We start from the raw sequence: 22,546 nt of genomic DNA, 5'->3' as shown, positions 1-22,546 counted from the left end.
AAAAACTATATATGAAACCAAAAAAATGTCTCCTACAAAAGTTTTCATATTATTAGACCTACCCTTGACACCTCATTTGTCCTTTTTAAAAGTACTTCCTCTCCTGCAGAGAAAGTCTGGACCCCCCGACCTAACAACTGATCTGATTGCGGGGCCCAGACTCGGTGTTCCTTCAGAGGTGAGGGTGTCTTAGCAATGATAGGGAGGCAAACCCATCAAAAGACAAGTTCAAAGAATTAGAATTCCTGATAAAAAACAACAACAAAAAAACAATTTCTTACTCACCCATTGTTTTATCTTGAAATGTACCTGTTTTGCCTTGAGGTAATAGTGTAGCACACTGAGAGGCCATATCCAGTTTTGTAAACTAAATTGCTGCAGAATCAGAATTTAAATTCATTGAAGAGTTAATTTCAGTGTAGAGCCATAAATATGTTTGGGGATAGGGGTGCTAGGGGGGTCACCATGGGTGTCAAAAGAGTAAAACAAAGAAAAGGGCTGAACCTGACCCGCTGAATAAAGAAAATTTATTATTATTATTATAGGTGTAAATATTGCAGCACCTAATTGCATTATTATTATCATTATTATAGTCATTGATTGATTGATTTGGTTTCTTTTACTTTGCTCTTTTGGCTACTCACAAAGATGAGGATGAGTGATGATATGATGAAATTAGTGACAAGCTTATGCCCAGGTTGGGATTAAGACCCAGGACCCCTAGAGTCACAGCATGCTGTGCTAAGAACTCTGCCACAGAGGTCTTCAGTCATGTAATCTTCAGTAATGGACACTTCTGAGTTGTAACGATCCTTGACCAATCTATCGGTATTACTTTCTCATGCTACTCAGTCTATTTCAAATAATTTCCAGCTTGACGTTACATATATGGACACTTCAAAATCCTTCAATAAAATTAACTATATTCTCCTCCTTCACAAATTACAATCCAGATTTAACATCGATGATGAACTAACTTCTTTCTGCTAAAAGACTCTCTGCATACAAGCGAGCAGCAAGTTATCCTTTCTGGTTCCTCTTCCAGCTTTCTACCTGTCTTGTGTGGTGTCCCCCAGGGGAGTGTCTTAGGCCCACTTTTGTTCCTTCTTTACATGCCCAACAGACTGTCTTCTCCCCTCCCCCCCATAAATGTACTTCTCTTTGCTGATGACTCTTCAAAGAAATTTCATCTGAACGTGATTCACTAATCCTACAAAAGCCTCTTAGAGAACTACTTGTGTGGTGTTGCCAATGGAAACTTGAATTGAATCCTCAGAAATGCTCCTGCTTCTCCATTTCTTTAAAAGTGAACAGAGTGCTTTCTCTTTAAATTCTCGAAAACAGTCCCATCAAAAATGTTTTCTCTCAAAAAGATCTCGGCATTATCATTGACGAAAACAAACTTCAATGAGTACATTACATGTACTACTAAAAGAGCCATTTGTCTCCTTAGCCTTCTGTACAGGTTCACTGAAATCCAAAACCAATCATCTCTTAGCATATTTTTTCAAAACCTTTATCTCCCCCATTCTTGAATACTGCTCCCTCATCTGGACTATGGCTACTAAAACTAATTTTTCTATGATTGATTCTGTCCTCAGCTTTTTCCTCACCATTGCTTGCCATAGAATATATTCTCTCAGACACCTCCATAAAACAGATATTATGTCCATTTTGAATATACAGCCACCACATACTCATGAAAAAGTAGCAGACATGAAATTTTTGCATAAAATCTTCAATGGCAGAATTAAAAACAAATTCCTAGTCAACCAATTTCATCTACATGTACTCAACCCACATGGTCAACCCACAATGTAAAGCTCTTTCAGATTCCTGCTACAAAGCTCTCCCTTCTACAGCAGTCTCTTTACTATAGGCTCCTCAACATATGTAATAACTTGTCTGTAAATATTGATATTTTCTTGTCAGAATGCAGTTTCGACAATCATTAAGAATGTACAGCCAGCTCAGAAAGAACTGCATCTAATCTGATAATGCCGTGCTATGCGGTTGCAGATATATTCACATATATAAATATCAGTTTGCATGTGCCCACCCGTAAATGTGTTCTGATTTTATTCATGTGTGCTGGCAACAATACATCAAGTATAACACTATTCTTTTTTTTTTTTTACCTGAAAACAACTTCATTCAATTTACTGATTGCGACTTATCTACAGTTAATTACAGGATCATTTCACTGTAATGTCACCATACTAGGAAAAGAAGTGTGGCTCTACAAAAGCAACACTGGAATTAATCTACGTGTATCTGTGGGAGTTAGGATTTATATATGATAGTGACAAATGTGTCTCTGGTGTTTCTGTGTGCATTCCCTCACACACATAATCTCTTAGATGAATTGCATCAGTTCAAAAACAGCACTTGAGATGTTGATCTTGTTACAAAAAATATGTTTATTACAACTAATGTAGGGGAATTAGAGCCAAATAAAGACATCTGAAAACAAATGGACAACGTAATGCATTGCGAAGCCAGAGGTCCCAGGTTCGAACCCTAGTCAGTCATGAATGTTTTTGTGCATCGTCATTTCATCAATTCATCCTTTTCATAGTCGAGATTAACATGACAGATAGAAAAGTAACGATAAAATAACAAAAACCTTTGCTGCCTTAGTTGTCTCTTCACGATCTCGTCGTCAAAGGTTCCGGGCTCCAGTCTCAGCTTGGACATAGGCATGTCCATTGGGAGTGTCCTTTCACAAATCTCACCCAACAATCGTTCATTTTTATTCTTGTGACTGGGCAAGAGTGGCAGAGAGAAGCGACGTTAAATAAGAAAACTGCCAGTTTCTAGAGAGATAGAAGGCATCTCAAAGCCTGGTCAAGGGTAAATAGTAGTAGTGTGTGTCAATGTAAATTTTAAATATACGAAGATTGATTACTTTATATCCGACCATTTTCGATTTGGTGCTGCTACTTGGTGTATCATGCTGGAACTATGGGTCTGCTGGCGGGAGTAGTGTTGTGGCTGACCTTGTAGGTGCATGAGTGTTAGTAGTGAATGTTATCAAATGGCGACGAAAATAAACCGGTATTGGGAGGGTTACGTAATGGCCCTTTTCCATGCTAAATTTTCATACGTACGCATTGTGAAACAGTGTCGGGAGAATGGGTTGACACTCGGGCTGACTCCTGCGAAAGCTATTGTGGCCCGTTACCCACAACAGGCTCTCCTTGTGAAACATTCACCCACAGAAACCACCAGGAGTAGGGCTGCAAGGCGTGTACACCACCTTCTACCACGTCACATTGCCGAACGTAAGACGAACTGCAGGAAACTGTATGAAAAGTACCTGGTGGTTTCCAAATGGAAGAAAGTTGTCACAATGGATGAATCATATGTCCATATCACTGCTGGTGGTCACATTCGGTCGATCACATACCGTGACATTGACAGCAAGGGGCGCAGCAACTTTGTTCATCAGTTCAGGGAAAGTTTCCCTCGTGGCTTTATGGTTGTGATGGGATTTGGATATGAGGGTAAGTTGATGATATGCAAGGTGGACAAAAACCTGATGGTGAATGCCAGATACTTCCAAGACTCCATTCTGACACCTATCTATTGGAGAGACATCCCACAATTGTATGGAATGGATGCGAACCAGGTGATGATCCATATGGACAAGGCTTCGAATCATACCGCCAGAACATCACTACGTTTTTATCAGGAAATGGCAAGGAATTAGGAATTCATGTCATTCTGTTTGAAGACATTCCTGTGAAAAGCCCAGATGACAGTCCAATGGATTTTTGCGCATTTGGACTGTTGAAACGACGTCTTCAACATCGCCGCCCGTGCACCCTGGATGGTCTATGGAAAGCTTGCAGGGAGGAGTGGGACAGGATTCCCATGCCTGTCCTGCACTAGAGCTTGCTGCAATGGAAACTGCGATGCCGGGCAATAGTCCACAATGCTGGGGGTCCAATAGAACATGATCGGTGATGGCGGCACAGTATCTCTTAAGGTGAGTACCCGTCAAAAATGGTTGGATATAAAGCGAACAACCCTGTATACCTAGGTAACCAATCAAACGGAAAACAAATTCAAAACAAAATGTTGGAAATTTTAACATATTCCATGGCTTTACAGCCCTGGAAGGGCTTTGGTCTATCTTCTGACTGCCAGTCTCCTTCCCACAATCCTACCATGAAGTGTGGAGATCTTCAACCTGTAATGGGGTGACATGGAGTCGGCACGTCGAATCCTCAGCTGTTAGAGGAGATTTTTATGTTGCACTATTCACTCATAGCTCCCCAATTTCTTCATGATGGTGTGTTGCCACCAGTCCTATACACCGGCCGAGAACCCAGAGACTGAACCTAGGCAGACTTGAACCCATGCCGTCACGCAGCACCTTAGATAGCAAGGTCACGGAGGACTGTTGAAAAATTTAAGCTCTTTTCTTTTTCAGAAATATAAGAAGGCATTGACTGGTAGATCTTGATTTAGTTTATTTTACGCTAAATAATGAAATCAAATCAAAATTAGTTTTTTATGTTGAGTTGCATTATATTCCATTATTAGCTTTACTTCGTTTATAAGTTATGAAATTTTAAAATGTTCTTAATTGCAATTTTAACCACATATTAATTTTAATAATTACAGCAGCTAAATTCGTTTGTTTGGATGTTGTTTAAGTCTACTTCTTATGCTGACAGACTAATCGGGGCTGCACCTACAGGTTAAAGTGGGAACCGAATCACTATATGCCTCTACATATCGAAACCGAACTCCTTGTTTACGAGGGACGATATTACAACTGCAACATTGGAGAGGCCTTCATGTTAGTTGCTTGATAACTTTTTACAAATTTTTCATCATGAAACGAATGTAATTGGGAAATCATTCATGCTTTCTTCTTCTCTTTCTAAAAATATATTAACAGTCATTAGAAGACCTGATTAATGTTTAAGAATTAGCGGGAAGCATTCATGTCGACACTTTTTTGGTGCTACATATGAAAAAGGGTCGGTGGGGATTAATTCTGATTGATTGATTGATTGCTTTTGTTTGTTTTTGTTGCTTTTCTGCCACTATTGGCTAACCACGAAGATGAAGATGAGTGATGATATGGTGAAATTGATGAAGGGACACTCTTAAAGAACACCCATTCCCAGGTAGCTGGGAATCAAACCCGTGTCCTTGGCAACGTAGTGTGCTCTGTTAACCACTCCTCCACGTATGTCAGCAGTGTCGGTTAAGAGTTTGACATGTGAGTGAAATTTCGATGAACGCGTGCATGTGCCTCTGCTCCCTACCTCAACCCCCCCCCCCTCGCATGCACACAACACACCAAGCTGACGCATTTACACACCTGATAATTTCATAGCTATCACAGCGCGGGCATTGGTATCACTCACGCTCTCAAGTAAAGCAAGCGTATTGCATACTGACTTGTAACTTATTACAGGATGTCATCCAATGAAAGGAAAAAGAGAAGAAAAACTAATTTGCTCTCGATATCCAGGAGTCTTCGCCTCAAGGACGTGCACCTTACAATAGTTCGATGAGAATCTGTGTCTGTTGCTCCAATCAGTGTTGGCTGTCTTGAGACCTTAACCATGGTTTTTTTGTTTAGCCGAGGCTCTGTTTGGGAGGGGGAGGGTAACATAGTACTTGATGAGGCAAGTGTACATGTAACATTTTCTTTCTCTGGAATCTTGTATCTTGTTTTGTTGTCGTCTTTGTTTTTTTCTTTTTTTGTTGCTACTATTTCAGTATAAAATGGTCTTTTAGAGCTGTATCTGAAACTTTAAGCAAATAAATAAAAAATAAATAAATATATAAAGTAAATGGAGTTGTTACAAGGCAGAAGTACCCGTGATTGTACAAGTCATAGTGGTATATGCATGAGCAATACTTGCTTGACATTTGAATGAAGTTATAATAAAGAGGTGTGGGGAGGTTGTATACACATACATATAATAGCTGTATTACAATATTTAAAATCTTCTCAGAAGTGACTAACAATGCCAGTTAAATCAATCAATTTATTTGATTGGCAATTTTGTCTTAGCAAGTGAACTTTGCTACAGTCAAGACACAAGAGAATTGTTTTGTGGAGGATTGCACACACACATTTGAGACAAATTGCTATGGATTATTTACAGGATCCTTGGGTTGAGCATAAAATAATTAATTAATAAAATAAAATACATTATTGGTGCAGTTAAATGCTTCATGGCTCTACAATAAGTTTACTTGCTATTAAAAATGGAACCTATTCTCACATTTGTTCTACTCATGAATAAGGTTCATGAGACAAGACAGGTGCAAATAACATATGGTGGTGTTTCATTTTAATCAGCTTTTATTTTAGCCACTTCTTGATTTCAAATTCACAACATGTATCTGCATTGAACATAATAGGAATTTCAAATTCACAACATGTATCTGCAATGAACACAATAGGTATTTCAAATTCACAACATGTATCTGCAATGAACACAATAGGTATTTCAAATTCACAACATGTATCTGCAATGAACACAATAGGTAAGTAGATGACAGCCAAAAAAAGTCATTCATTCATGCTCCCAAAGAAGGGTCAGTATTTCGACATTGTGATTGAGAAAGCATTCATAATTTACAACTTGAAAGACCTAAGGAAATTAGCATATGAGGGACAAGTGGTGGATAATTAATGACTTTCAATCTAAAATAGAAGGATCTTTCTTTCTAGTTGACACATGCTATATTGATTAAAGATGACATCAAGATAGCTATTGCTCCTTATAGTCCACGCGTTTACTTCGTTAATGTCGAAGAACTGAAGAAAGCCACCACCATGAATGTGGATGGGGATAAATAGCAGGTGAGTTGTTTTCGTCCAATCACACACAACCTTCAGCCAATGGGTGCAGCTGTCATTCTGCTTGTCTACTCCATGTGGAGTCTCAGTCACGTGACTGCAGATACGCTGTTGCCGTACTTTGCAACTTCAATGTGGAGACTGTGGGAAGGTGCTTGTGCATGGAGCGACAAGGTGGCATAGAGTAGAGGTGTGGCAACACTGTGTATTGAATGTGATTGTTGCAGCTGGTTGGTGGGCTCCAAAGCCAGCTGGTCGTTAATGTAGCTAGCGTGTCGACTATACCTCTATGTTTATTCCTCACTTACCCCATAGTAGCTGCTTCTTGTAGGCCAATGAGGCTCTGACGCCTGGATTCACAGCTAGGATATTCCTCTGTGGAGTTGTGTTGTCCTGTGTTTGCCCTTATGTATGCTGAGTGCCTCTTTACAACCCCAGCTTTTAATAGGTAATGATATTTTAGTCCTAAGAGAGGATACAGTTTTTTTTTGTATGAATTAATAGCATAATATATGTGTTCAGAATTTTCAGCAGATCTATTTTATTTTCTTGTAGGGGCCTATCCTCTATTTTGTTTTAGTTAAGAGGATAATTATCCCCATATTGTGTGATGGGCAAAACATAGCCTTTTAGCTGAAATGCCCATGATATAAAAATCAATTAATCCTATGTTAATTAATGATTTGTTTTATTATTATGGGTCAAGCGAAGGATCACCACCTCATACTTAATTACACCACGGCTCTAACGCCAGCCCATGCAGGGTCTTGGAATCCTTGGTGATAGCTGCCCACTCATCTCGGTTCTTCACTCAAGTTCTCCATCCTCTTATGCCCATTCGTTTAAGGTCTTCTTCCACCTGGTCGAGCCATCTCTTCCTCAGTCTGCCAACACTCCTCTTGCCTTCCTGTTTTGCTTGTAACTCCATTAAGCCTTGTTTCCATGATTATGAAAAACTAAATATGCTGACCAAGGCAGTAATTTATTTTATTATAAAACATAAACTAACGTAACGTTTCAACCTTCTAGCAAGGTCTTCTTCAGACTCTGTATCAAGTACAAAAGTCTCTGTACTTGATACAGAGTCTGAAGAAGACCTTGCTAGAAGGTTGAAACGTTACGTTAGTTTATGTTTTATAATAAAATAAATTACTGCCTTGGTCAGCATATTTAGTTTTTCACTGTTTTGCTTGGTAGATCTTATATACTGCTCTGTCTGGTTGCATCCTTTCTACGTGCCTCAGCCAGCTAAGGCGTTTGGATCTTATTTCACTTGTTATACATGAATTCTGGTAAAGTGTTGCTAGTTCTTTGTTTGTCCTAATTATCTAGATGCCATGGTCATTGATTGGTCTATATATCTTACGTAAAACCTTCCTCTCCCATACATCTAGCCTTTCTACTTTCTTTCTTGTCAGACACCAGGTTTCCGACCCATACATCACTATTGTTCTCATTATGGTTCTATACAGTCTTAGTTTCAGCTTTCGGTTCACTTGTGAGGATTTTAAAATATTTCCAAATGCATGATAGCATCTGTTTCCGGCTGTTATTCTTGCTTTTACCTCTTCGGCAATGTTATTATCTTCTGTTAATGTTGAACCTAGATATTTGAAATTTCCAACTTGCTCATACTTTTGACTATGCATTTCGAACTCTTTTATAGTTTGATACCTGAACTTGCTTCTTGTTGTTATCATGTATTTTGTCTTATCCTGGTTATTTCCAGTCCAATCTCATGTCCACCTCGTTGTAATTATTTCAGGGCATCTTCTAGTGTTTTTGGTGTTCTGCTTAGTAAGGCAACATCATCAGCAAATGCAAGGTATTGTATTGTACTATTTAAGATGGTTCCTCCAGGATTTATTTCAATCTTTCTAATTACATGTTCTAAACTTATGTTAAACAGCAGTGTGGAGAGGCTATCCCCTTGTCATAGTCCTTTTCCAATTTGAATTTCTTCAGATAGTTGGTTTTGTATTCTAATTTTGTATTTCAAATTTGTTAAGGTCATTTTGTCAATTTTACTAATATTTCTGGGATATCCATATCTCTCATTATCTTATAGAGTTTGTCTCTTTGTATACAGTCAAATGCTTGTTGAAAGTCAACATACTGGGTGAGTCTGTTAAAAGAGACCCCGTGGAAAATGTGCTCCTTGCATGTAGGCAACCCTGGTACACCAAAGAGAAGAGTCGGGTAGAGAACAGTCCAGGATATCGGTGCCAAGCAGTTTCGACAACATGACATAGAGGGGGATTGAAAAGAATGTGTCCTGTAGTGATATTGAGGCAGGCAGCATGCAGGTCAGTTGAGTGCAGTTGAGCGGTGAGGAAAGTTGTGAGTGTGGTTCGGTGGGTCAGCATGGTGTTAACGGTGCAGCAGCGTATCTTTGTTGTCAAGACGTATACACGCCTCGGTTCTTGGAAAGAGTGTGCAGATTTGTTTACGACGGAGTTTGCGGTGAATGGAGTTCCAGCAAAGGCCCGAACCAAATCAGTAATGCAAAAACTGATTGCAAAATGGCGGGAAACCGATCCATGCTGAACAAACCAAAAGTGCGCCCCTGCACTGAGGAGAAGGTGGGCGACGAAGCGCAGCTAAAGATACGCAGGCCACGGAAATCATCTCAGCCTTTGGCACAACAGTTGCAGGTGTCCCAGTCAACCACTATGCGGATCCTGAAGCAGGACTTGAACTTGCACGCATTCAAAGTTACCTTGATGCATCAGGTGCGGGATGTGGACAAGGCAGCTCGCATGCAGTTTCGTGAGTGGTTTCTGTCCAATATTGCTCCGGAGGTGCTGCCGGATGGTTACTTGTTCATTTCCGATGAAGCACGCTTCCATCTGTCAGGTTACATAAACTCCCAGAACACGTGACACTGGTCAGGTGACAATCCACACGTGTTCATGGAGGTTCCACTGCACGCCCAGAAACTTGGTGTCTGATGTGCCGTGTCGTCATGCCGCATCATCTCCGTGTTCTTCCATGAGACTGTGAACTCGGCCCGTTACATCAGTAACATGTTCAACGTGTTTGTCGAACAACTGACTGAGGATGAGCGAAGGAACACTTACTTTCAGCAGGATGGAGCCATGGTGCATACAGCATGTGCAACGATCACGCGCATTGAGTCAGTGTTCCCGCCTGATCGCATCATCAGCTGTGGCACAAGCCAACCTTGGCCACCTCGTTCTCCAGATTTATCACCCTGTGATTTCTTCTTGTGGGGAGATCTAAAGGGACAGATGTATAGCAACAACCCTCACACACTCGAAGAACTCCAGAGCAACATTATCACAGCTATCCAAGCCATACCGCAGGATATCCTCGCCCGTGCTTTTCAGAACATGTGGTATTGTCTGCACACGTGCCTCGAGGTCAACGGAGGACATTTCCAGCACCTCCTTGGTTTGCGTTGCTGTTTTAAGTTCACTTTATGCACAGTAAGGCTAATCGGGACTGGACCTACAGTTTAAAGTGGGATCCAAACCACTTGTGCCTCCACCGGGTATCAAACCCGGGATCCCTTGATTACAAGGCAATGACGCTACCACTGGGCTATGGGGGAGGCCCTCCAGCACCTCCTCTAGGTAGGTTGTTTTCACACTGTACTGTATTTACAGAAGAGATGTTTCATTCATTTACGTTTATGTCAAGTTGTCTAAACTGCTTGGCACCGATATCCTGGACTGTTCTCTACCCCGCTCTTCTCTTCGGTGTACCAGGGTTGCCTACATGCAAGGAGCACATTTTCCACGGGGCCTCTTTTAACAGACTCACCCAGTATAATTTATGTATGTTAATATTGTGTTCAAAACTTTTCTCTAATATCATTCTTAATACAAAGATTTGGTCTATTGTTGATCTATTACTTCTGAATCCGCACTGGTACTTCCCTGTCAGTGTTTCTAAGTGTGGTTCTAGTCTTCTTGCCAGAATTTTTGTAAATATTTTGTATGTCACTTTATGGAGAGATATGCCCCTATAATTCTTACAACATGTCTTGTCATTTTTTTTGCGTATCAGACATATTATTGCTACTGTCCACTCCTCTGGCATATCAGCTTTTTTCCAGATCCGTTTAATAAGCTCAAATACCTGTTTCTTTAGTTCTGGTCCTCCATATTTGAGCATTTCAGCAGTAATTTGATCTTTTCCTGGTGCTTTGTTGTTATTAAAGCATTGTATGGCTCTTGTGACATCCTTTAGTTCAGGCAAGTCTTGCTCTTCATCCCATTGTTGGTCATTTCTTACTTCTGATATCTCATTTTCATTTCATCTAAACCTAATAACTCTTTAAAATATTCTGTTCATCTACTTATTACTTTCTTTTTATCTCCAGTAAGATTTCCTTCTTTATCTCTGCACATATTTCTTTGCGGTTGAAATCCTTTCTTATAGTTTGCTTTTCTTTGATACATATTCCTTATTTCTTTCTTATTATGTAGTTCATTTAGTTCTGTTAGGTTTTCTTTTTCCCACTGCTGTTTTTTCTTCTACATTCTCTTTTCGCTTCGCTTCTTTTCACTATCCAAGTTTCTACACTTGCTCTGGTTTTCCTTTGGAGAACTTTATTTCTAGCTACGTTTCTTTCATCTAATGCTTTCTGGCAACTCTCGTCAAACCATTCCTTTCTTTTTGTATTCTTTTCCCATTCTATTGTCTCTTTTGCTGTTTTCCGGATGTTTTCCTTTATTCTTTTCCATTTTTCTTCTATTGTTACAGGGTTTTGTATATTTGCATATTTTCAAAGTTTTGTTTCAATCTGGTTTCATATTCTCTTATTTTTTTTTGATTGATTTGGTGTTTTAAGTCCACTTTATGCACAGTAAGGCTAATCGGGACTGGACCTACAGTTTAAAGTGGGATCCGAACCACTATGTGCCTCAACCGGGTATCGAACTCAGGACCCCTTGATTACAAGGCGATGACGCCATTGAGGAGGCCCTCTCTGGATTTTTTATCAACAGTTTCACATTATATTTAGCCCTTGTTATTTCTTTGTGTTTGAGATCCACTGTCTATATCTGATGGTTACTAGGTAATGACCAGAGTCCACATCTGCTCCTCTGTAGCTTCATACGTCTAATACATCACTGCAATGTCTTCTGTCTATTAATATATGGTCCATCTGATTGTTTGTCATACCATCTGGAGACTGCCAGGCAGCTTTATGTATGTTTTGTGTGGGAATGTCATGCTACTGACAATCATATTTTTACTGGTAGCAAAATCTACTAGTTTTCTCCATTTTCATTACAGTTTACGTGTAAGCTATGCTTCCCAATAGTTGGTTTATATACATCCTCTCTTCCTATCTTGGCATTGAAGTCTCCAAGAATTATTATAACATCATGTTTTGGCTGTTTATTATATATGTTTTCCAGCTGCTCATAAAAGTGGTCTTTGTCCTTTCTTTCTGCTTCCTCAGTTGGTGCATGTACATGTACATGTATGTTGGTGCAAGTGATAAGTGTGATATTTAAGAGTTTTGCTTTTATTCTTAATTTGCATATATGTTCACTGATTGGTTCAAAATCTATAACAATCTGTTTTATTCTTGTCATCACTAAAAAAACAGTTCCAAAGGTATTTTCACCATGTCCACTATAGAATATTGTGTAGTCTCCCATATCAATTATACCTCTTCCTTTCCATCTCATTTCTTGTAGTGCAATAACTTTGATCTTATATTGCTCCATTATTCATTTGAGGTTATTCAATCCTCCTGCTCTATTGAAGGTTCTCAGATTCCATGTTGCCATTTTCCAATCGTTTTTCCTTTTGCATTGCCTGTAATGCATCTTCATATCCATTCGGCTGCTATCACTTGATATTGTAACAAGGATTTTTTTCTGGGGTTGGACTGTTAATCCCATGCCCAACCTGGTAAGGGATTGCCTCTTACAGCTCCCAGAATTGCTGCTTTTTGTCAGGGTTTTGTCCCTTAGCCTTTGTAGATCCCTCTTCTTACTACTAGGCAGTAGTTTGCCAGTTTTGGTCTCTCCGGATCTCTCCGGTACCTTCTATATCTGGAAGGCCTTCCCTTATCTGCCACATAGGGAGGCACCCGATGGGGACTGACAGGAAACCCCTCATAGGATTATCTGATGCAAATACTAAAAAAAATATCAGTGGTATGATATCATAATTGCAGCATACAACAGGAGGGAACAAACATGTTTAGCAATCGACACAGGATCTTTCCACTGAAGGTTCCAGGTTTGAAATCTGGTCTAGGCATGGGTGTCCCTTTATCCATTTCATTTAATCATCAATCACCCACATTGTCACAATTAGCTAAAAGTGGCAGAAAAGATATGTAAAAAAAAACACCAAAAATAAATTTTTTCACATGACAATATCTCTTTTTAAAAGATTTGTGCACATTTTTGTGTGATTTAGGCAAATTTAGGCAGAATAGAATTTACACATAGTGATTTCTCTATCTCCTTAAATGTGTTTTTGTACTGAAAGCCTGTGATTTTGTTCATGTGAACAAAACGTGCATAAAGAACAAATTCTGGTTTATAGTCATAACCAATGAATTGTGCTGTTAGACCTGATATATTTTATTTTCATTTTTAATTTTTTTGTTCATTTATATTTCTGTTGACACAACATTATACCACTTTATTTCTGTTATAAAAGGGATCTACATTGTTACATAATATTTTGAATCTCTATTGAAATCATATTGTCATTGTTCAAGCTACGAAAAATGATGTTTTCTTGTACGCACTTCATATGATCAAGATATTTGTACAGTATGGGATAGGCATGCACAAGTCTGTGGCTGAAATGTAGTCCAATCATAATTCCACATTAATATCTGCTTGCCTAGTGGTTCATGACATCACCTTTGAATCAGTTTTGTAGTAACTGATGCTGTAAACAGTATACACACAGACAAATACATATATAGGTTTGCATAAGAAGTATACAAAAAAAAAAAAAATTCTAATGCTTCAGGTATTTCAGGAGGGGATTAAACCACCAACCCCCACTCTTAGCACATTCTTGTTGAAGTAATTACTTGAAAAATGTAAGATGTCTTTAAAAAAATTGGGATACTGTTACAAAAGATGTAGAGCAAATATTATATAAATGCATATCCACTGAAATGCACTTTCTTTTGTCAAAAACCTACATGTTTATCAAGCCAGGTTTATTAATCAGTGATGTACACATTTTTCAAGACAAATAGGTAGCTTCCAGACTGAAGTGACAAGCCACAAACAACATGCATCACTTAGAAATGAGCCTTCAGAAGTAAATGCAACATTTCGTACAGAGTGATACAACAAGCTGTACATGCCACTTGTGATTTCATATCACTTGAACTTGGCTGTTTTCTCAACAGTGTGCATTCAACATGTTGAGAAAACATGACTAGGGGCGGATTTTTGCATATTTGCATGTTTTTCTCCTTAAGGAAAATTCATATGCTCTCAACGGATTTATCCATTTCACTTGATGTGGATTACTCTGGTAAAGTTTTATAGTGCATATAAATGTATATTTGGGATGTTAGTGCATATTTTAGCTTAACGTGCATATAATTTGCATATATTGGGAGTAATTTTCATGTAATTGTTCATTTCAAGTTTGTCTGCTTCATTTTTGTCGTTCTCTGTGTCAGCATTGAAAACAGTCTACTTCTGTCTAGTCATGAGCACTAGTTGGGCCAAGGACATTCCAAAACTCATCTCATGGCATTGCAGGTGGTCTGGTTGCGAAGATAGAGAAAACCCACCCTTTCATCAACCAACGACCTTTCAGAGATGAGAGTCACATTTAAAAATTCCAGCGACAACACTGTGGTCACGTTATTTGAGGATTATCTGTTAATGTGACATCTTAATAAATCTGTGAGTGAGTGTGTGTGTGCTGCAGAAGTGACAATAAATGCCGAAGGAGATAAGAAGTAACAGCACATTACTCCAACAGTGGGGAGAAGGTAACGATGCATTTACCACTGCCGGCAGAGTAATTTATTGTCAAGTACGCTCTATACATGTAATACATTTCAGGTATTTAGAATAGTTTTTGGCAGCTTCAATAGAAATTTGCCAAAATGCAAATTTACCATACTCAAATAGAGGTTTTATTTTTGGTAACAGAAATGTTTGTTGCCTGCATAGGCCTGGACACTGTGATTTTTATAAACTTATGTTATTTTTTGTGGACAATGCTGCTGTATATCCTGTATGGAGGATCACTCTGTTATTTGAGTGCAAAATAAGAAGACAGTAGAAACTAAGGGAATGGTGGTCAGATGATGAAGATGTGCACTATGAGCATATATTATTTTTAAATTAGACATAATAAAAATTTAATAACTGTTTGTGATTATGTCTGTCGATGGATTGCAGCTAAATATTGAAACAACATACTGGTGAGGATTAAACATGATTTTTGGGTGATTTTCTTATTGAAAGTAGTAGTGATTTGAAGTGCTAATTTTACTATTAAAGTAATTGGAAGGAGAAATATGGCAGTCCTACAGAAACTGAGATAGTGTCCTTGTGATTTGTGTACTTATTGATATATTTAATGCCTTTTTATAATACGGTCCATGGTTTTGATAAGGAAAATTGTCACAATTATATCTCGTATATAACCTGCAACACAATTTATGATTTAAAAAATTGTGCTTTTATTATTCTTTGGTCTATCATTGTGCATTAATTTCCATTAAACCTCACGCGACAAATTCACCAGAACCACACATTTGAATTCCTATGAATTGACGGTTAAAGTGATGGATTCATATTCGTAGTGTTCGCAGGTTGAATCTCTGCACTAGGATATCCAGACCATTGTGGTATGTCTGTAGTCGGACCATGTGCAATTTATGATTGTGTTGTTAATTTGAATCAAAGTGCAGTTAATCTGAACCTTAAATGAAGTATTAAAAATATGGTAAAATTTCGTTGATAGTTTTGAATGGACAAATAGTAGATTTTGTTCTTTCTTTGTCCATTCAATCCCTTTTCGATATTGTTCAAAAGAAATAGTACCCAAGAGAAGTTGAGATAACTGAATTGGAGAAGCAGTTAGCAATAGCTTTCAGAAACCCAGGTTTGCAGTTCCTGAGACAGGTGATTTCAGTGTTGCAGGGGGAACCTGTCCAGGATTTGCCTGGGTATTCCACAAGTGAAATTCATTTATTTATTTGAAAATTCTGAATGCAGAAAAATCCATTTTACATCAGGATATCAACAAAAGAAATGAAACGAACAAATTCTGTCTAGTGGCATCTTGTGAAATGGAAAGAACATTTTCAAAATACAAAGACTTACTTCCTGACAACCGCAAGAGTCTGATACCTGAAAACATCGATAAATAACACCTAGTATATTGAAATGCTAATGTAAAAGAATAAGATATTGATTAATGGAATGAAAAGAGCATAGTGATTCAATCAAGATACGTATATTAAACTAGAAACATTTATAAATTAGTATTTTTGGTGATCCTAAAAAGCACAATTTATCACATTTTCATTTCTAAAATTGCGTTCAGTGAGTTACTGATAGGTTTACTTCCCATGTAAGGCATACAGAACCTTAAAATAGGTTGTTTTGAAAATTTTTAGTGCATATTTTGGCTTATTTTAAGTGCATATAAATCCACCCTCTAATCATGACTGCATGATTACAAGGTGACAGCATTATCATTATGCCAACTGGAAACTTGGTCCCCCCCCTCCATTAAGCAGGTTATTTGTAGTTTACAGAAATTCCTCCAAGTTTTGTGTTTTTTAATTTGGCCATTCACATGTCACAAACGAGCACATCTGCATTAAGAAACATTATGACTTGTATTGCAGAGTTACGTCAATATCTCAGACAGAAACCCGTTTTGATGTTTGTGAAGTGCTGAGTTTTGAAAATGAAATAACATTTGGTACAGTTGTTCCTGTATCTCACATGTTGGTGAACAAAGTTCATTCAGTAGCCAGTAATTGGCAACATGGGAACATCTGGGTAAGGCATAAATGACAATGCAATGGACAAACTTTCACTTGAGTTTTAATCAGTTCCATACTTTTTTACTCCTGAAATGCTCAAATATCAGTAATTACACTGTGTAACAAAGGTTTTCTTTCCTGGATGGTATGTAGTGACCATAATACCCCTTGGTACCCTGATGTAGGAGCACTACTGCATTTGTTTGTATCAGCCTCCATTTTCCCGCAAATGGGAAAAAGGGATTTTTAAAATACGAAATTTCCCTCTTTCAAGGTGGCAACACTTCCCCTTGTGGAGTTGCAACACTGCGTGAAAATCCGTATCAGAAGCCGGTGGTACATTATTGAGAGTGTGTTTGTGTGTTGTTATTCATTGTTGTTCTGGATGTTTGTCTGTTCTGAGAACTCTTGTATGAGTTCACACAGTGTTAATGTACTGCTCAGAAGGTACTGAAAGCTGGACTTGCAGCACAAAGATTTCAGTTTGTTGCTAAGTGTGACTGTTAGATATACATGTAACAAGTATCTCCGGTTCTGACATTATATGTGTTTGATGATTCTTTACTGTAAATCATGCCAAGAAGTTGTGTAAATAACCCAAACAAGTTCTGTTACATATGTGGAAGATTGACTGTTAAGTCCAATGTTACTCACCTGACACCTGCTGTGAAAAAGGCTTATGAATTGTACTTTTCCTGCAAAGTCGGAGACCAGGATAAAAAATGGGCTCCGCACGTGTGTTGTAAATCCTGTGCTGTGAACCTTCGGGGATGGTTGAACGGAACACACAAGGCAATGCCATTTGCCGTGCCAATGGTGTGGCGTGAGCCACAAGACCACACCACAGACTGTTATTTTTGTTTAACAAACATTCGTGGAATAACCGCAAAAACAAACAAGTCAATTAACTATCCACGTGTACCTTCTGCTATTAGGCCTGTTCCACACTGTAATGAGTTACCTGTTCCTGTGCCACCAAATGCTTGGACGTTGAGTGACTGTGATACTGAACGTGAATCCGAAAGTGAAGGAAGTGAAGATCCTGTGTATGTGGGGAACGCAAAGGAACCGCATATAATATGCCAAGCAGAACTAAATGATCTCGTGAGAGATCTGCAATTGTCCAAATCACAGGCTGAACTATTAGCTTCCAGACTACAAGGGTGGAACCTTTTGGGAAAGGACACGAAAGTAACAATGTATCGATGTCGTGGAAGTGATCTAGTGAATTTTTTCAGCTGTCTGGAAGGTTTGTTGTACTGTACAGATGTGTGTGGACTTATGTATGCATTAAACATTGAGTATGACATGAATCAATGGCGTTTATTTATTGATTCTTCGAAATTCAGTCTTAAAGCTGTGTTATTACACAATGGCAATAGTCACCCTGCTATTCCAGTTGCCTATGCTGTAGGTATGAAAGAATCATACCAAAATATGAAGCTCTTGCTTGACAGAATGAAGTATGCGGATCATCCTTGGCACATTTGTGCTGATTTTAAGGTTCTTGGTCTGCTTTTGGGAATGCAGTCAGGATATACAAAACACTGTTGTTTTCTGTGTGAATGGGATAGCAGGGCGAAAGAGAAACACTATCGTGAGAAACACTGGCCCACAAGAAAGTCGATGGTTCCTGGACAGAAAAGTGTTAGTTACACGCCTCTTGTTGATCCAAAAAATGTGTACTTACCACCATTACACATAAAATTAGGATTAATGAAGGTGTTTGTGAAGGCACTAGATAAAGAGGGTGGTGGTTTCCAGTACCTAAAGACAATATTTCCACATATCACAGATGCAAAGTTAAAGGAAGGAATCTTTGTCGGACCACAGATTAGAGAACTCATTAAACATTCAACATTCGACGAGATCCTGCATGAAAACGAGAAAAGAGCGTGGGTTGCACTGAAGAATGTGATAACAAATTTCCTTGGAAACCGAAAATCTGATCATTATGCCGAACTTGTAGAAGAACTGCTACTGAGCTTTCAAGCAATGGGTTGTCACATGTCCCTAAAGCTTCATTATCTACACAGTCACTTAGACTTCTTCCCAGAAAACTTAGGTGTAGTATCAGATGAACATGGTGAACGATTTCATCAGACCATTCGTGTCTTGGAAGAAAGGTACAAGGGAAAGTGTGGGATTACTATGTTAGCTGACTATTGTTGGAGCTTGAAACGAGAAAACGAGGGTGCTCAGTACAAACGGAAGCGCCGATAAGACTACCTTGAACACCTTTATACATGTTACTTTATGTATCATCCTTTCCATCCTTGGATGTATGTACATTACTTAATTTGATCTGTATTGTTACTTCTGATACCTATTGGTGTAATACATAACATATTTTGTTCATAATATATATTTGTAGTTCATGAATTGATGTTAATTTCATTTTGGCGTTTACGTAGGTACCTTTGGCTCAGGGTGGGATAAGGGGGGCAGATAGGAATGTGGGACAGGGGTCGGGCAGGGTATATATTTCGGTACCGGTACTGGTATTTATGCAGATCAATAGCATTGTCGTCATGTAATCTTTGCTTCTTGTACTGTGTAATTTAAAAAAACGAATTACTTTTAGTTTCATTCTTCGTTACATCCCATGTCTTGCAGTGCTCCAAATAGCATAGCATTTACATTACATAATAAAATTTTCAACTATTATTTCTCGAAATCTGAGGCTGATACAGGAATTTCACTTACAGCACTGTAATCAGCATGACAAGTTCTATCGGAAACAGTTGCCTTCATTTCGGAAAGAGAAAAAAGTTGTAAATTTGTTACACAGTGTTATCTAAGTGAAACCACATTTCTGAAATAACAAAAAAGTAGATATGTCAAAAGAAAGTAATAAATAAATTTAATGACACAGAATAAACAAAATGTATACATAATCTTAACACACCGGCTACATTAGAATACAATTGAGCACTTTCAAGTGACATTTTCATGGCTTCTTGTAAAATCTCCATCACCTTATCCAGATTGTTTCTGAAATCTTTGTACTGTTTCAATTCACTGCCTTTTCTGCAAATTCCATCATCACATGGAGTGTCTTCCTGGCTTGGTGGGGCTGACATATGAATGAACAATAAACTCAAATCTTCAACTTTTTTTCTCTTTTGGGTGAACCAACACATCCAATAAATCCAAAAAGTTCAGCAACAGAGAATGGTTAAGTTTCGCAGTTCTCTACGGTGGTAAAAAATTTAGTGGGTACAGTCTTCTTAATGCCCTGGTTTTCAAGAGACCTAATTATAGCATTATCTGCATTACAGGAATTTCTGAACATGGAATATGTATCATGAATTAGTGGTGGAGGCCATGGAGCTCTTCCTCGTCTGACATTTTCATCAGTATACTGGCTGATGTATTGGGCTTGGGCAAATGGAAGTGAACAAAATAGACTTGTTTCTGACGAAGCCATGAAGAAACAAACATTAATTCTTCAATATTAACTTGGATGCATCATGTGAGTTTACGGCTTCACTTAAACATGCATTTGCACTGCACTTTCTCACTCACAGGTACATATAGTAAGAAAAAATATTACAATGATAACATCTATTGTTGTTATATAAACCACAAAATTAACCTTTAAAACTTGAACTACATATATAATCTTTGTAGAATTTTCTGCAAACGTCAAAAAGTTTGTTTTCTCAATAGAGAAGGCACATAGAAAAAGATTCACAAAAATACAATACACCAGGAACGAATGGAAGGATCTGAAATCTGAAATGAAATAGATAGATAGATAGCATTAAAAATTTGTCATGAAGAGCAGTTTAGAATTTGTAAATATATAATATAAATTAGTACATTAAGATATACTTAAGGGTCATTCCACGTCAATTCATCCAGGCCATGTCACCCACCATCCCCGATTTTGATGAAATTCGGTATACTTATAGAATTTGTAAGCTGATTACAAAAATGACAATTCTTTTTAGATTGGTCAAGGGGTTCAGAAGTTACGCGTTTTTTTAAATCTCCGTGTGGCTCCACTTTGAATGACATGCATTAGGTTATAAATGATAGTATCTTCCTTCAGGTTTGCCGTAGAAACTTCAAGTTTCTTTTCTTTTGTTCAAAATAGTGTAAACTTTAATTTTAATAAGGTTTCAGATGATTGTATTAATAACCATTTATTTTTATGTATAGTTTCAAGTATTTCTTTAGAAGAAAAAATGACTAACTTCAAGAGCAAATTTCGTGCAATGCCCCCCCTTCAATTTCCCCCCAATTTTATATGTAGGTAGCTCAAAGTGTGTACTAATGCCTGATGGAAAAATTGGGATGGGCGGTTCAGAGACAGGGTGATAAAAAATCATTTGCCTCAAATGACATTGAAAGTTAATCTTATTAAAAATGCTTATGTATTTAGCACAAAGCCTGAAGTACAATATGTTTTAAGGTATAATATTCAAAATTTCTGTTCATTATGTGTGAAGGTAAGCATAGGCGTAACTTGGCAGGGAAAGGGAAGCATTTGACCCCTCCAAAATGTATAGATTAATTAAAATTTGCCAGTTAAATATATATTGTGAACCTTCTGGCACTTGAGGAACAAACAAATAAAGAGTAATAATTGTGATTTTTCAAATGTATTTAGCAAATAATCTTGAACACTATTTTTATGGGATAGAAAACTTTGTGATTCTTTCAACCCAAAGATAGTTCCCAAGTTACGCCCATGAAGATAGTACTAATAATAACTTACACTATTGTACTCTACGCATTGCCAAAGTTTCATGTAGGATTGTGCCCTTCACATTTTAGAATAATATTTTGATCATTTCGAACTAACTAAAATATTTGACTTATCACTAAGTACATACAGTATGTCCTTCCATTTGTGTTGTTAATGCCCACTGGACACAGAATATTTTGTGGCCAGTAGTAGGAAGTTGATGGATCAAGTGGATGCAAGAATTTAATTGCTGCATTTCCTTTTTTTTCCTCATTGACTTTTGAAGCAATCTTACAAACAAGTTTTAGTCACACACACAAGCTACTACATAACTGTTTAGAGTTGGAATTCAGAAACTTCTTCACAACAGTCAAACCACACAGTTACACAAAACTTATTTCATCAGCTCTTATTATTTTTGCAATGACTGTTAAACAACTAGTGTTTCGAAGTAACTGGTTGCAAGTAACAGTTACATTTTACTTAGGAATTGCTGGCCTGGCAAGGATGCTATGCTTTGTTGCATGCTGACTTTAGAATATCCACGCTTTACTTCAATTCATTTTTAATTATATGTGAAAAGTTCAGTGTTTTTGGTGGTCTGCTGCGTTCGTTTGGAATGTGGTTCTCAAGCTAGGAAAATGTCATTGTCAAAGGAGTGGACCTTGTTGATCTTGGAATGGAGGAGAAAGAAATAGGTGCAAGTGGAATCAATGACACCATATTCAATATACCGTGGTTAGCATACTAATGATTTCTTAATTAAAATCGTTCAAGCAAAGCTGACTCTGTGTTCCATCATTTATTTACAGTAGTAATGTAAATATATGAAGGCATATTATGTACTAGAAACATAAATACGAGAAAACACTCAAGTCTTCATGATCATTGATTTTGTGTAATTTTTACACAAATCAATGATTATTAACTGTAAGTTACTTTCACAGTAATTGTAAAGTAACTCATAATTACTTTCAAAGTACCAGTATCTATAACTGAGGTAGTTTTTAAATGAGTAACTGTAATTCGG

The 22,546-nt window shown here is 37.8% G+C and overlaps 1 protein-coding gene and 1 pseudogene across 1 annotated transcript; both read right to left on the bottom strand.

Annotated features, from left to right (window-relative positions):
- Positions 1 to 12,081: 12,081 nt before the first annotated feature.
- On the bottom strand, positions 12,082 to 12,546 carry LOC145983771 (protein CFDP2-like). The gene has a single exon (XM_083116820.1). It carries the CDS (start codon positions 12,544 to 12,546, stop codon positions 12,082 to 12,084), a length of 465 nt encoding a protein of 154 aa, XP_082972946.1.
- A 6,528-nt stretch (positions 12,547 to 19,074) lies between these two features.
- LOC145983770 (mediator of RNA polymerase II transcription subunit 7-like) lies at positions 19,075 to 20,295 on the bottom strand (annotated as a pseudogene).
- Positions 20,296 to 22,546: the final 2,251 nt, after the last annotated feature.

The sequence above is a fragment of the Lepisma saccharinum genome, chromosome 2 (assembly GCF_977018435.1).
Source record: "Lepisma saccharinum chromosome 2, izLepSacc3.1, whole genome shotgun sequence".
In the NCBI taxonomy this organism is placed as follows: domain Eukaryota; kingdom Metazoa; phylum Arthropoda; class Insecta; order Zygentoma; family Lepismatidae; genus Lepisma; species Lepisma saccharinum.
The sequence above is the reverse complement of the archived record's forward strand: the minus strand, read 5'-3'. Positions and strand labels throughout refer to the sequence as shown.